The sequence below is a fragment of the Lepisma saccharinum genome, chromosome 11, assembly GCF_977018435.1.
Source record: "Lepisma saccharinum chromosome 11, izLepSacc3.1, whole genome shotgun sequence".
NCBI classification, from domain to species: domain Eukaryota; kingdom Metazoa; phylum Arthropoda; class Insecta; order Zygentoma; family Lepismatidae; genus Lepisma; species Lepisma saccharinum.
In genome coordinates this window covers 42,557,421-42,574,979 of record NC_139239.1, presented here as the reverse complement: position 1 = coordinate 42,574,979, position 17,559 = coordinate 42,557,421, and the positions used below count along the sequence as shown (strand labels likewise).

The window sequence follows — 17,559 nt, the reverse complement described above, 5'->3', positions numbered from 1 at the left end:
GTTCCTCAGTTGGAAACAAATTTAGAAATTAATTCTACGGGAGGAAATCAAGGTGGAGGGATACAACTTGACTAGCCTAATCTCACATCGAACACTGTTTACAAACCCATTCTTTCCCAACTTGAAATGCAATCGGCCACGTGACCAAACCGGGCTAAGTTCAATTTGAAGGTGGATGCGTTTCATGGCAAACAAGAGAATGCGCTGTTGAACAGGTAGCTGCAATCAACAAGCAAAGGGGGAGGGGAAGTGAATATTCCATTTTTCGTTTTCTCTTTTAAATTAAGCTGCCTGGAATGCATGACCAGGCAAAATGGAACGCCAATTCAAGAGCATTCACAAAAACAACTTTATGTGGAGCGCGTTTCTGTGCCAGAGAGCACATTTTCATATCAATCTGCTTTGATGTAAAGTTGTATTCCTTTACGTAGATACTTTTATAACCCCCACAAAGCCAACAAAACAACCATTGAAGTGCAATACAAAATATTTTCGAATTTCTTTGAAAAAATGTGCCAGACGACTTAGCTACCTCAAATATCGAACCATTCCTCAAAATGGTCACAATTGGTTTCAGATCCTTTAGAATGAGTTCATTGCCGTGTTTGAAAAATATCCAGTGGAGGGAAATGGGGCTGTTCAGACACAGCCGATTGCATGTGGTAGCATGTAAATGTATGTCATTTACATACATGGAGATTTCGTTGCTTTGGGCGTGCTGTTATTACATTAAAAACCTGTTGACGATAAATTTATCGGAACCCAAATAATGTTACTATTTTCATAGTATGTATTTATTCATTTGCAATTTCCACGGTTAAAGTTACGCAGGCGCGTCGCCTGATAATGTTCGCATGAGCACGTGAACACTCACGTATATGTTCTAAATTACGTACATATTAAATGCACACAACTATATTTCTTCGAAATAATACTTTTTTGATGTTCGAGTATACACACACAATTTAGTCTGATACGACGTCTTTCAAGTCTGATAACTTTTTTAGATAGTTGGTAACACTGACTCCCATTGTGTTCCACGGTTGCGATGAACACAATGGCTGTGTTGTGTGTTGTGAACTGGCAGCTAAGGGGCTGTTGGGCACTATACCCCGAAAGTGTTCACTGCCCTCTGCGAACATTGTGGTGCGAACCCTGATCCAAGCGGCAATACTTCTTAAATTCGGCACCAGGGCACAGCATATACAGGCACGTCTAGGAGGACTCGAAAAGATCGGCGCTACATAGTTGCAACCTTTAGTGAGAAGTCGCTAAACCTGGCGGATTTTAAATTGCAGTGGGCGCTAAAATTCACGGAATAGTGACGAGCGACTTTTCTTTAGAAACTAGTCTGCAGGAGTTACATAATATCTTTCAAAGTTTATATGATTTGCGCATGTGCGTCTAAGGGCAATTCAGACTGTGCAACTTCCTTTAGTAATCGACGTTTTTCATGCCAAGGAAATAACTCTCACCAACTTAAATTGCAAAGGAAAGTGCCGACTACATTTACATCAATTCAACGCGCATTTTTCTGGTAACTATACTCAAAATAGTATGGGGTCGTATGGCTTAAATAGTTGTTACCGAAAAAAGTTATCAATTAATATTAGTAAATCATTTTTACTATTCTCTACGTTATTAGAATATGCTTATTGTAAAGAACAAAATATAACTTTCAGAAAACTAGAGCTGTATTTTTGCTACATATATATATTTTCTTTTTTTGAAGTTAGAAAGTTGAAATAATAGATGCATTTAAATTATCACAATTGAAATTAAATTCATTTTTAATGTGCATATAAACGCACATACATTCAATAAACCTGGTGTAAGTTGTTCCGCACAGCATTTTTTTAAAATACATTTTGTATTTTTCACCAGCAAATCTGATTCAGCGATTTTTAATTAGCGCATGTTGAAGATTTAGAAACGTCTGCGTTTCAATTGTTGGCAACACTGCTGCTGTTGAAGAACTTCAATGGGGAAAGTTTGTTTTGGAAAGATCAAGTACCTCTAGTTTTTCGGGGCAACAAAAAAGCCTATGCTCTTTGGCGGCAACGGGTAAAAGGCGGTTAGTGTCGATGTCGAGAGCAAGATATCTATTGACAAGCGGTTGGGTGAATTTATTGCACTGGCTTTCAGACGTGCGTGTGTGTTGTGCCGTGTGTGTGTAGTGTAGTGTTGTGTTGTGTTGTGTTTTGTACACTATGAATCAGCGGCGTATACTCTGGGTCATCTAGGTAATCGCAGATGACCCGGCTGTATTTCTTTTTTTTAATATATATATATATATATATATATATATATATATATATATACACACATTTCTTCGCAATATTCTTCCAAACCAATTTAGAAGCATACATTTCTTTGCTTCCAGCGCGCGAATGCTTCCAACCGTTTGCCGCTGAATGTCCGGGAACCTTTCTCCAGCCGGTGGAATGACTTCAGGGAATCTCATCCTGACGTCATTCCTCCCGCTTTCCTTACAACCCTTGGCGAGGAGGGAGGAGAAAGGAAGAGGGAGAGGAAACACTGCTTCTCAGGCGCGGTGATTCCGTGCCCAGGGTAAGCTCCTTCTTGTGAGAGTCCACCGGTCGCACTCTCAACCTTCGGAGCCTTTACCGTTCCCTCCGCTGAACTAGGGAAAATATACCCGGTAGAGTGCGAAGAACAGGAAAATTGAATAACATGGGCAAACCAATTCTACGCTATTTTTCACTTTACATTTGCTTCTGTCTTGCTGATTTCTGTTACTTAAACATAAATTTATCAAAAGGAAAAAGCTTAAATATTGAAGATGAAGCAAACTAAATTAAAATTCAAAGCTTAAGCAATTAAAGCACCTATATGCTGACTCCCCCATCCTTGTATTTACAAAAATAGTGATTGTTTCTCCTCTCTAATCTTCAAAAGCAGCGAGAATACTTCTTTCACGGAACTGAATATTTTTTAAAGGGAAAGATATCAAAAATAAATTATATATATATATTAGTTAATTTAAGTTGCTATATTCCGCCTCTTTAGATTAATAGTGATGAAGATGAACGAATTAAACATGAAACGAAAAAAAAACACATCAGGCACGTAGCCAGGTGGAGGACTCCGGGGGCTGAAACCCCCCCCTTCCCGAAATCCTACAAATATCTAATTTAAAAAGTGTATAGTGGTAATTAATTTTACTTCATTAGCAGGATTAAACACCTTGCATAATACATTGTAATAATCTGGATTCATCTTCAGGACTTCTTCTAATCCCACTGTTTCAACTTTATGTGGCAGCTGCTAATAAGGGATGATCCCCATCCCGAAATAAAATTCTGGCTCTGGCCTGCAATGAATCGAACTTTTAAAACCTGTCATTTCGAGCTCGGAAAGGGATTTTTTTTTTTTATCATTCATAGGGAATTTCATTCTGAGCCAGGAACACAAAGACAGAGGTTTGGAGCGTAAAACTGAATGCGTGTAGTCGTTGGCTTTGTGCTGTGCTTCGTGTTTATTATTTATTTAGGTGTTAGTGTTTGTCGTGATAGTGCTGTGTTAAAGGGTAATGGATGTGATACAAGATTTGCTGGTGAAACCTTTTGGAACAAGATCTTTTCAGGAGAAGTTGCAAATTGTTAATACAGGCAGGCCAGTGTCATCGCTTGAACTTATTTCTACGCACAAAGACAAAAATCGGGAATATGTGAGGCATTTTCGCAAGCAAATTATGACAAAACACCATGGTTGACAGGAAGTATAAGTGTTAATAAGCTTTGCTTTTTTGTTGGCCGTGCTTACTTTTCGGGGCTGAAAAGAATGTATGGACGCGTGGCGGATACTGTAATCTTTGCAACGCTTGTGTCAAACATGAAAAATCCAAAAGTCACATAACTTCCTTTGTTAAGCTGCAATCTTTCGCAGAGACACGTATTGACGTGCAACTGGACAAACAGCATGCTTTGGATGTGGTACAGCACAAGTAATCGGTTCGATACCCGGTGGAGGCACAAGTGGTTCGGATCCCACTTTAAACTGTAGGTCCAGTCCTGATTAGCCTAACTGTGCATAAAGTGGACTTAAAACACCAACTCAAACAAGTAATCGGGTCCTGGAGTAAGTTGAATTTTGCACTTAAATTAATATTGCGGGTTTTTATTTCACTAGTGCACGTCTTTCATTTTATATTTCACAGGTTGTTTTTTTATAGCTTTATAATACTGTCTTGTTTTATTATTTGAAATTCTACACGTATATTAAACTGCAATAACGAGAATTAATTGATTGTGGTCGTAGCAATAAGACAAACATTCCGACACAATATTCCTAAATCCAATATGGATCCTGACATAAATTGCACGGAAACTTTTGTAGTTTGAGGATCAAGGGTCGGAGATTACCCACTATTTAGAACCAGCATACGCCACTGCTATGAATACTGTTAGGAGTTTGAAAGAAAAGTAATTTTCGCGATTGAGCGAAGCAGAACGAACTCAAGTAAAAAGGATGGGCCCTCACCAGCCGACCTCTACATTGTACAAGAGGTAAGTACTCCCAAATGCGTTATTAAAAGAACATTAAAAAATTACTGGTACACGAAGTACAATTGGTTATGTGGGTGCAACGTTGTGAACGCGCAATTTTGTTTTCCTTGTTTATTGTTTGGAGGTGGCAATTCATGGACAAACACAGGACACATCCTGGGCGTTTGTTACCATTTGCACATGCGACTCCCTTAAAAAGAGACTGCATCTGGATTGGAACGATTCGTTTCGTGCAATGTATAAGATCAAGGATGGTAAATATGTTTGATTGATTGATTTGGTGCTTTAAGTTCACTTTATGCACAGTAAGGCTAATCGGGACTGGACCTACAGTTTTAAGTGGGATCCGAACCACTGTGTGCCTCCACCGGGTTTCGAACCGGAACCCCTCGCTTACAAGGCGACGACGAGTAAATATGATAATGACAACGACGAACAGATGTTACTATACGCTTTAAATCGGTGGCTCCCAAAGTGTGTGCCGCGGCGCCCTGGGGCACCGTGATTAGCTTACAGGGGCGCAACGAAATGTTCCGATATTTCACTGAATCGTTAGTCAATGTTATGAATGTTTCAAATATCTGCTTATTTAGTACTTTTTTTTACATATAAAATGTTTCTGAATTTGAAATACGTGTTTAATTTTTAACTTAGACAAGCGATCTTACAAGTAACTGAGCGTTGCAAGTGTTAGAGAGGGATACATTCAAGTCTTGAAAAAACTAAGGGAGCCGTGAAGCAAACAAGTTTGGGAACCCTTGCTTTAAATGGTCGAAAATCAATCAATCTCTGAACCATGGCTAGGAGGAAAAATACGAAGCACTAGGAAAGAAGGAATACAAGTAATGTCACATTGACTGATACTTCAATCACAAGCATCACAACCGAGTTATTGTGGGCGTGGCGAGGGGACATTCTGTACAATACCCAAATATATTATACTATATACAATTTTTTTCTGGACTGGACGCGTCCTCCTCTCTGTCCCGCTAACGATGCTCATACCTTCAATGATGAATGAATGTCGTTGGTTAACATATGGTCGCTGTAATAGAAAGTAGATTGCGAAGTATGATAATCTTGTGTTGTACATACCTGAGATTGCATGTTATACTAATTAGTTTGCACTAGCCATCACTAATTGTAAATAACGTAATTAAAAGGGTGTTAATTGAATAAAATAGTATTGTATTACTTCAGATATAGCGTGATTTTGGGGGGAAATTATTGAAAATAAGTTGAACTGTTATTCTTACTTGTTCAATATTGAAGATAAAGTTACAAGGGAGAGTAGTAAATCTCCAATCAGTATAAAAATTTTATTGTGAACACCCGTATGTGAACAGCACGCGACGCCACTGAAGTTACGTATATTAATAAAGACACAGGGGCGTTAGAAACAAGGTAAGTTTAGAAGCTCTTTCTTCCAATGACACAAAACAAGTCACTTGAAATAAATCTTCGACAGCGTGCTCTCAATTAGTCTTGAAAATTGCCGAGAATACTCACGACGCGAGCACCCTACTGTTCGATGGATAGTATAAAGCGGGAGCCTCGATAAATTTATCTGTACCCTTAGCAGACTCTCTTCCAGCGAAATTAAAAGAGAAAAAGAAACGTATTAAGAATAAATACAAGTATTAATCAATACAAGTAGCACCGAAGAACACTTGACTCTCTCAAGACTCACGCCAGGTAATCTCTGACACCTCGTTCAACTACGTGGTGTGGTATGCCACTCGTGATACGAAATACTCACCGTCCCTCTATTTTCTGTTTCTCTTATTTCACTCTCTCTCTCTCTCTTTCTCTTTATTTCCCTCCCTCTATATCTATTCATCTCCATCTACCCCGTTTATTTTTTCCTCCTACGCCATCCGTCTGTGTTGTATAACCTCCTCTATATTTTTCCTTTATCATTGATCTTCTGTTTATTTAACATTTCCTTTCTCTCTAGAGAAGAAAATATTGAGAAGGAAAAGGGGAAAGAAAGAAAGAGAAAGATGGCAAGAAAGAAATGTGAGAAACTAAGAAAGACAGGAAAAGTGAGAGAAGATCAAAAGAATATAGTGGATATAGAAAAAGGAAGATAAAGAATGCGAGAGAAGAGAATACACACACACATATCCATTTATGGATATATAATATCCATACAGTGCTTTCTTTCTGGGAAGAAATGACCGTCGAGGCGGAGTGGCCAGCAAAGGACGCTACGACAACGGATCCCAGGACATGGGTGTTTCTCGTGAGTGTCCGTTCATCAATTTCATCATATCATCACTCATCCCCATCTTGGCAAATAGTCAAAAGTGACAGAGAAGCGAAGTAAAATCAAACAAAGCAATCTTCTGGGAAGAAGGGTTCCAGTAATTTTCAGTTTTGTCTCTTGTGATTATCATAAAAATTACTGAAAATATTGTGTGTTCATCGTACATTCACGTAGTTACACACACGCACACATACTCATTTGTTTCGATAAAATAAAATGCTGTGTTTTATTTTCACTAATAAAGAAGCCCCTGGTACAGCGTACCGTTGCATACCTAGAGAAAAGAGCACTGTATATGTGTATACGTATACATATAACCGTCAATAGTATTCGTGCTATTATATAGTAAACGTAATTTATGTAATCTTCTCCATTCTCTAGTCTCTTCAACGTCTTATGAGCAATTATATTAAAACTTATCTTCTTACATTTGAAAGAATCAGTTGTTTAATCTGTATAAATGAGCACGATTCCCTCTCATACAATTGTCAGAAATGAGGAGCAAGTGTTCCACGTTGAAATCGTGGTTTATTCTCGCCTTCTCTTAAATCCGTTAGTTTTTCGTCCGTCTTTCTACGCCATCCTGTTCCGGAAAAATCCTGACGTAATCAGCTTTACTTAAGAGCTTTTTTTTTATCCTTGCAGCGTAAGGGATTTTACAATTAAGTTCCCGGAAGGCTACGGTAGTTGTATCTAGCATCCTGAATTAGAATGTTCTAGCGATGCCAAACAGGCGTTAAGACTGTTGAAGATTTTCTCGCCATAATCACCGCCTTGTAGTTTCGATTTCTACAACTGAGCGTGTTAGGTACAAAATTTTACTTCAAAGTGTGTGATGGAGAAGTTTTGTTTAGATGCTGATGACTATGTCTTAACGGGCCGTTGCTGGAAATTAAAATCGTTCATCACAATTAAAAAAACATGAAAGCCTCTATATTTTGATAGTCGATATCAGCAGAATAACATAAGAAAAAACCGTGTAAAAACCCAAGAACTGGTTTTCTACCACGGATCCAAAGAATAATTGGCTATGAGTTTTCAGAATTCCAAAAAAATTGTTTCTTTATGTGGATGGTCACACACGTAGACTTTATATCCCCCCTTTATCTGGAAAGAATTTTCTTGGATGAGATGTGTAAAAGTTAGTAACAAAATAGAGTAACTATTAATTACAGTATGTTAACACGATGAAATGTGAGAAATGAAGGATAAAAAACAGCTGTGCCGGATATTAACTCATCTGGTATTTCAAATAATTCAGGGATAGATAATAATAATAAATTGGTAATAGAATGATTAGTTTACAATAATAATAACAATTTTATTATTCGTATTATTATCATTATTATTATTAGTTCTCTTCAATTACATACGAACGTCATGATCCCCTTCCCACAATTTTTTTTGGCGATGGCCATTCCATTGACTATTAAATAATTAAGATTACTTTCGTGTTTGCTTGCAGAAAATAAAAGTCCTAGTTCTCTTGCATTTTGAGTACATCGCTTTCTTCATATGTAGATTAATCCAGATGGTAAGAGAGAATGGTGAATTGATGAAATAGGTTAAGGCACAAACACGACGATTCGAACTTGGTACCCCTGGCATTCGATCAGCACTATGATAACTAGTCTTCCACGGGGGCCAAAATTGTTGTAGTTGCCCTAGAACGTTTGTCTAACAGTCAATCTAAAGTTGTATGGGAAAGGAAAGGCTTGGGCTTTAACTTCACTATCCAATACAAGAAATTAATCTAATAATATAGTGTATTTTATTTAGTGAATTTTAAGCATATTTTTATTTAATCATTCATTATGTTAGAACAGTAGAGAGCATTCAGATTCAGACACAGAATCTTGAGCAAACCGCATGTCTCTACCACTCTTACATCCGACGCTAGAGGTTGCAAATGCTTTTGAAACTTTTAGTATGTTGTTCAAGGCTATCCATAGAACACGTTCACCAATTACAACAGTTTTCTTCACTTCTGCCAGATTTTTTCATATTGTAACTTGTACAGCAAACATTTTGCAACTTCTGCATAACAGTGAGCAAAAACCTAAAGAAGATTCCACAAACTGATGGCGGGAAAATCTACACAATTCGCGTGATAGAGACCTAAGAAGATTTGTGTTTATGACCGGCTGGATAACAAAGGATCGAAATAACCGAATAATCTCCGCTACTCCAGCATTGAAAATACATGACGCAACATAATAGAACAAAGAAGTCGAATTACTAGTGCATCAACGCTACTGTTGTTCACACTCAGTTAACAAACCCTCTTTAATGAACTATTTATGCAAATATTAAATATACAATTTTGTAATGCGATCACATTGTAGAAACAAAAAAAATGTAAAAAAATATATTGAGTGGTAAAGTGGATGGCTTTAAAGCATTGTGCAATGTAACAATTTGTCTATGTTATAGTAACATTACTCATGTTAAAACCAGGAAATTGTCACTTACGAGTGACAAAATATTTTATATTGAGCAACGTCTGTTGTGGACTTCCCGGAAACAGTACCTGGTTTCGTTTTGGTGACGTTTTAGCACATTTTTTTAGTATTGAAAAACATATACAGACAGTTCAGTTAGTAGACATTGTTATGGTTGAATGAATATTAGCGACAATGTTTTGTTTTATTATCAATTTTAATTCTCCTTAGCCGACCTCCGTGGCGTAGTTATTAGCACAGCACGCTCTGATGGCAGGATCCCGATATGGGCATGGATATTTTTCAGTGATTTATCGACACACCCCTAACACCCTCCCAAATTTTGACGAACACCCCCCCAAGCAGAAAAGTGGAACACCCCCCTGTGGGTGGGGTGTAAATATGGATGTTTATATCAACAATAGAATAACAATACTTCAACATAAAGGAACCATTTGTAGCTCTACAAGAAGCGTAGTCCAATAGACCTTTCGATCAACTACAACCAAAGTGTCAAAGAAGGAGGGTGGAATGTTCAGCATGGTCATTTCCTGGAAACACCAGCTTCCTTGACAAGGCTTTGGAAGGAACACTGCCATCTGGAAAATGTCAAACTGACCTCTCGCCCTCCTTCCAGGGAGCACATACCGCACACAGTGTTGACAGTTCAGCGTTTGAATACCTAAATAAATATTTCTTAAATACGTTACAGATTTTTAAATTGAACCCCTGAGTCAATGAAATTTACATTTCGTTGCATTTTCCTTTCGATTCTTTCATGTGAAAAATGTACGATAAAAGTAAGGGAAGAAATTCAAACATACAGGTTTGACTCTTGTAGTGAATTGTGTTACTATGGTTAGCAACACTATTTTCTGTAACTTGGGCGAGATGGATGATTTTGGAGTGGTAGAGAAGACAACGGTCAAATGCCTTAGGCCTTAGGTCAGAATCTTAGTGTAGCATCTCAGTTCGTGTGTTGTCGTTCTGCTTAGTGAAACAATGTCTGTGGCTCTAAGAGTTTACCTTTGTAAATGAAATTATATATTAGAAAGAGAGTTGTAAAAAAAGGGGGGTTGCCTGGGAGCTAAGGACAAATGGGGTGTCGAACAAGCAAGACAGATAAAAACGTTAACATCGTGATGTCCTGTGAAATTACTGGCATCCTATTAAATTAAAGTTATTGTCAGTTTGCAAAGATATAGATTTAGTAAAAATTGTCTTCCTCTTTTTATCTAGTCGGTTCCCTGACATAATGACATATTTAATTTTTTTCAACTTTTAAGAGGAAGCAAAGAAAGTATGAGGAATTAAACATAAAAATAAATTTAATTTACATTAAGTCCCAAATTTATATCTGACCATAGGCGCACCAGTGGGGACACGACGGCGTTTGCCAATCACTGCCTGCTGGAAAACGTGGAGATAAAAAATTTGTTTGGTTCATTGTGTTCCTTGTGCTGGAAAGTGAAATAAATGCTATTCAATTTTTAAATAATTGAAAATAAAACATTACCTCAATTTAGAAGTGAAAATTCCTTGCCTTCCCTTTGCAGCTAACATGCCATACGTTTATTTGCACATGTTTTTTCGTTTTCTTTTAAGGCAAAGATACACATGACTCCTAATGCCTAGAGTCTCTCGTCCAGTATTTGAAAGATAGCCTAAACTCTGAACAGCGTGAAGAGTGTTTTCCAAAGTTTTGTATAGGTATAGGACTTCAATATGAAATTGCTTGACCTATTTCGTTCAAAAGCAATACCAGGCATCTATCAACTTGCATCCCAACTTCCCACTATATTTTAAAGTCTTCATAACCATGCTCTAAATATATAGTTCCATTACTTTATTTCAGTTTGTGAATCATTGATTAAATAGAGATTTGAAAACAACAGCAGTATTTGTAACTCACTCGCAACATAGAACTATTAAAATTATATATATATGCATATTTTCTAACTGAAGCTAGAACAGGAGGAGGCAGGGGGCATGTGCTGAGGTAACGAGGGCGCCGAACGAGCAATGCAAGATTGTAAAGAGTAAACATCGTGGGATACTGTGAAATGAAAGTATTGTCGCTATGTTTAATTAATAATATGCATTATCAGTTTGCAAAGAAATGGTTCTAAAAATTCTCTTGCTGGCTTCGCTCGCATTGTGTTCATTTACTTAAGAGTCATATTATATCTGTATTCAAACATGCAAGCGTGCGCGCACACCCATGCAATGCATTCTCACTGATATTTCATCGATGACACGTCAACCAAATCCGGAGAACTGGATAGCATTCAGACGTTCTATGGCCCATTTAAAGAGATTATGCATAAAAGCAAAAAGAAAATCATGGAAATTATTTTGTGAAAATTTACACCCAAGCATGAAATTAGGATATGTGTGTTTTTTCCAGGTCGCTCAAAAATCCTCGTACAGCAAATGTAGTTCCTTTGAAATCACATTGGAAGACTGAATTTATTCAGAAACTCACACCTACAGTGCCAGACGGAGTAATTAAAACACCAAATGGATTATGTAGTTACACATCAAAACTACGTTCGGCGAAAAGTTTTGCAACTCCAAATTCAAAAGAGGAAATCTATGAAATCATCGGCAACAGTAAAGAATCTGCTCCAGGGATGGATGGAATTACTTATTCGATGATTAATCACCTTCCAGATGTAGCCTTAACGGCGATGTGCACAATTTTTAATAAATTCTTAAATAATGGTAAAGTACCAGAAGATTGGTCCAAACAGTTGATTATTCCAATTTTAAAAACAGGCAAGGACCCTCAAGTAGGTAAATCATAGAGACCTATAGCTTTGACGTTAGTTATACGAAAGATATTTGAGAAACTGATACAAAAAAGAATAGAATGCTTTTTAGAAAGTCAAAACATATTTCAGACCGAACAAATAGGATTTCGAAAGGGATTAGGATGCCAGGACGGATTAAACACTCTTTCCTCGTATATTTTCGACTCACTGAAAAGAAACAGAATTGTATTAGCTGCATTCTTAGATGTAAGCGCAGCTTATGATAATGTAGATATTAATATCCTAATCCAAACAATACAACAGCTAAAAATACCTCACAACTATGTTTTGATATTATGGAAGTTACTGAGTAAAAGATCTGGATATTTCTAGTTTTTCAGTGAAAGTAGAGGACCGTATTCAGCCTGCAAAGAGTTACCTCAAGGAAGTCCTTTAAGTCCTTTGTTATTCAACATATATATGATTGGGATGAAAAGGAAATTAATTCCAACAGTCAATTATCTTCAATATGCAGATGATATCTGTATCTATATGTCCACGACACAAATTCATACTGATTTTCCTGTTTTAGAGGAACAAATATTGGAAGTGCAAAAGTGGATTGAAAGTAAAAAATCTAATATTACAATTTTTAGTAAAAAGGGAACACCTCCAATAGTTCACTCAATGTCTCGAAAAACAAGAATTCCCATTACATCCAGAGTAAAATATTTAGGTGTCATCTTGGATGAAAAACTAACTTGGAAGGACCAAATTAAAGCAACACAAGTCAAATCAGAAAAAGTGTTTAATTTGTTCAAAGCAATATCAAATACTCAGTGGGGATGTCATCCTCGAGTTATGCTTTTATTTTACAAGAATTATTTTCGACCTATGATAGATTATTCTCTATTGGCAATGTGTAACTTGACAGAAGGAAAATTGAATTCCATTGATGTCATACAAAATAAATTCTTGAGAAGATGTTTAGGCTTTATGAACAGCACTCCAAACGTAGTAGCATAGAATAATTAGGTAGTAGTATATATGGAAGCGGGTGAATGTTCCATTTCATGTAGACAGAAGATGTTAGCAGCAAATATGCTCTTCAACGTTAAATCATATTGTGAGCATCCTTTCAACAATGTACTAACAAATATGATATACTTATATGAAACAGGAAAAATAACAAACAGAAAAGCTGCTATGTGGATAGAATTGTATAATTCCTTTTGTCAAGAATACCAGGATAGTCTACAGATGCTTTCACGGCCTGTTTTTTCATTAGATTATCCTCAACAGTCTCTGGATAATATTCAAATTCCCTCGTTATTCGCACATATCGGAATATTTTACTCAATGGCCAAGTTTTTATTTCATATACACAGATGGATCTAAAAGTGAGTCAGGAGTTGGATGTGCAGTGTACGATCCACAACATAAAACAGACCTATTACTTCGGCTTCCACAAGACTGTTCAATATTTACAGCAGAATCTTACGCAATTTACCAAGCTTTAATATATGTCCAAAAATTAAATTTACGAAAGTTCTTAATACTTACTGACTTGTAAAGTATATTACAGGCTCTTAAATCTTCTTACAAGAGTCTTTATAAATTATCCCCTTATATTATAAATTGTATACAATTAGTTCAAACAATACAAAAATCTCGAATAACCATTAAGTTTTCTCATAGCAATATTACAGGTAATTCTCATGTAGATGAATGTGCAAAGAAAGCAGTCAGTCTTCCCAATATTACGAACTTATCATTATACTATACGGATCTTCTCCCTAGAGTAAAGAAGAAAATTCTGAACGAATGGTTTGATTGGTGTCGAAATGAACTTACAACAGTTGGAGAATCATACAGACCATTTGCTGAATTCAAAACACAAAAACCATGGTTTCATCATGTAAGTGCTACAAGAAATGTAATTGTATTAATTAATAGATTGAGAACAGGCCATTTGTGTACTAGGCAACATTTATCCAAAATTGGAATAACGAACAATAAGAAATGTGAATGTGGCTGGGAAAGTGCAGATGCACAACATATAATACTGGAATGCTCAAAATATAATAGAGAGAGAAATATCTTGTATAGAACTTTAAATAATCTAAAGGTTCAGTTTCCAACAAATTTGTTAAGTTTAGTTGTTAATCCAGATGTGCGGATTGGTTATAGTTTGTTATCATTTTCAAGGAAGTGTAACATACAATTGTAAAAGGCAAAGTGTTCTTTCTTTTTTTAAAAAAAATCTAATATCTGTAAAATAGGGGGAAGGACTGATAATTTTATTGTAAATCAATTGTGTACATTTTATATATGTATTGTTATGGACAAAAACGGCATAAAAGCTGTTAGGTTCCAAATAAAGGAATGAATGAATGAATGAATTTCATCGATGAATTGGGCACCCCCTAAGATGAACTCCGACTTACACCTACGACAAGAACCATACAAATACAGTTAGAGAATATTGCGCAAGTGTTCCTAATTTCTTTGTAATTAAGAATTGCATGAAATGATTTCTGGTAATAATATGTTTAAATTTTGTGTTTTTCAATGTCATCTCTTGTCTTTTGTCTAACGATTGATTAAATCAAGTAGTGAACATTATCGGAAAGCAATACTCGAAACGTTAGACTGAAATGTTAACATTATCACAAAAATCAATTTTCTATCTTTTCCTGCATTTGACATATATTTTCTACTGAAATGTTACGTGAATGGAAAGGGGGGTGGGGGTAATCTCTGGAAACATCTATGAACAAATTGAATTATAAACGGTCCAAAATATTCACTTAACACCCCCAAATTTATACTCCCCCAAAAGTTTCCAACACCACCAAGAGAAAAATCCTGGATAAACCTCTGATATTCTTTATGAATATCCATCAAATTCATCATATCATCACTCATCCCTCATCGCCGCAATTATCTACATGTGGCAGAAGAGCAACGCTAAATAGCAAATTATATCATCATTCTCCTTCCGTGAGAATCGAGAATGAATTGCTATTGATCCAGGCTTGCAATCAGCAAGAAAATGGGCACTGAAGAATAGTAAACACACTGCACAGTTTCGTCGACTATTTGATCAAAGTGGGAGGCATAACCAATTATTTCACCTGAAGAAAAGGAAAGGAAAGGGTTCTCTCGAAACATAGTGTTACAATATATAGAGGAATATATAGAGTGGTTAATGTCAAATTAAGATTAAATGCAAGTACGCATTCTTGTTACCAAATTTCAATATTCATTATCACGCCTTTCTGGAGATGGAAAGGAAATCAATTTAATCAGGCCAGTTAAATATGAATATTCATGAAGACAAATAAGAAAAAAATATCACAAGAGAATGAGAAAGCTAAAAGTAGTATCAGGTTAATATCAAAATAAATACAAATTATAATGCTGGATAATCGAATTGAACTGTCACAAAAAGAAATAAAAGCTCAGGGTTATGTGTTGTAATATGTAAGATGGGGATAAGATCTTCTTGTTGAGTTAATCACGGTTACATGAAACCGGTGATAGAACAAATGAAACAGAAAACTAATCCACTGTCTCGGACTCGAACTCGGAGTCGAGTCCTTCGGAGGCGAGGGTGTGTCTGTGTTTGAGTACAGACCCATGTAATAGACGCTGTAATTTGTTGTTGTTGTTTTGTTTTTTAATTCGTAACGTTTCTTTACAAAATATACAATGCACATGGAGTACTTTTCCTGTGATGAAAGATTCCTGAATATTTCAATGATTAGTTTATTTTGTAAATCAAAGGAGCTACCAAAATGTATTGCGGTATCTTCGAACAATTCTTTTTTTTTTAGAGGAATTAATTTCTAGAATTAGAGCTGAAATTGTCAAATGCTATATGAACATTTTAAATCCTCAAAGTCACTACCTTAATGATTAAGCTAACATTTGCAAATTCATGTCTAAATGTTCTTTAACATAATTATTTGCGAAATTTATAAAAATTAAAATGATCTAATTTCCCTTTGATATCATAATTTATAAAACCGCGCTCCAAAAGAGTGCTATTATGCTTGATGACTCTTATTTAAGATCAAAAATTGTTTTTTCTATTAGCATAACTATAACCGGGAACTGAAGCTAGCTTAAGTCACTAAGGCTGTAACTTTTCTTAGCTTAAGTCACTAAGGTAGTAACTGTTTTAGATAGCATTGCGGGTCTTCAGCAAATGGCAGAAAGCTTTAGATTTTCTTCTTTGCCGTTTTCTGTCTTTCCTTGAATAGCTTTTCTAAAACCGCAAATGAGGAAAAACATGAAATTATACTGAGAATATTATTTACCGTTGAATATTTTATCGGCTTACTTGAAATAATTTGGAAATTCTTCATTTTACTTATTAAACTCTAGTTTAGAATTATTATTTTTTCAATTTTCTAAATATTTCATGACAAAAGTGTATAAGTCCTACATGTAGACGAAAAATATTTTCTTTAAATGTTATAAATTAATGCAGCTTTTCTGTTGAAAGCGCCTGAAATAACATTCACTGAAAAGAACACTACAAGAAAAAGTACAAGCGAAGGGGATTTTAATAATGTTAATATTTACCGCATGTACTTTGTGAGGAACCTGCGTGCTGGATCCTTCACAGCTTATTTCGTAGCCGGACATTGTCATCTTGGAGAGGATGTGTTGCGTTCGAAATTCATTCGGTTTCCTTGCGTTGCACACTCGGCGAACCCCTCACACAGGTAACAAACTTATCACCACAAGCGAAGTGAAATATTTATCTAAAAAAGAAAAAGAAATGGCGGTTCTTAACGCTTCTTTCGCGGTTCGGTATATATCTTACTTTCGTTGTTTCCTCAGACGCGGCACATGTTGCACAGCGGAAGCCGGCTTATCAACGCAAGGAAGTTCTCGCCGGCATGCATCTTCCGGGTTGCGACGACACGCGCGTCCAATGCGTTCCGAACACCGAAACGGAGTGAGCGAAACCGCCTACCCTAATCGAAACTGCCTCCGCGTACAGTGTTGCCAACTCGTAGTTGCGAATGAGTCTAAGTCTAAAATCTGGTCCATACGTAGTGTTTTATCGTCAGCAGTGATGTGCGTCTACGCGTAAACAACGATAGTCTACATTCTACACGTAGACTATTTTATACACGTAGATGACGTAATCTATGTAAACAACATGGCGAAAGGTGATAACTTAGCAAAGGGCGCCGTGGAATAAAAATAATATTATACTGCCTATCAGTTGCTGATGTGTGAGGCGAACTTTTTATATTCTTTCTTCCAAATTTGAACAATTTCTCACCTAGGAAAAAAACGTAACATAGGAAATATTCTAGTGTTCTATAGGGAAAAGACCACTCTTGTCTCACAACTGCCATCTGTTGTTGTTTTTTGCATACTATTTATCATCTTCCATAGTTGATGAGAGAAGAGAAGAGACATTTTGTTGTAAATAGGATTCTTTTCAGTTTGTTAGGAACCAATATAGTTGAAAATGTCACTTTCCTTTCATGAAACCCTTGAAAATTAATTTAATGCACTTTAGATTGTCTACGTAGTCTATG

General features: G+C 36.3%; 1 protein-coding gene across 1 annotated transcript in view; it reads right to left on the bottom strand.

The window, feature by feature from the left end:
• LOC145994742 (regulator of G-protein signaling 7-binding protein-like) overlaps window positions 1-16,947 on the bottom strand; it is a 579,659-nt gene extending 562,712 nt beyond the window's left edge. The window contains exon 1 of the mRNA XM_083130961.1: window positions 16,586-16,947. Coding sequence (XP_082987087.1) covers window positions 16,586-16,654 — 69 coding nt within the window. The 5' untranslated portion in view covers window positions 16,655-16,947. The remainder of the gene's footprint in view (window positions 1-16,585) is intronic.
• Window positions 16,948-17,559: the final 612 nt, after the last annotated feature.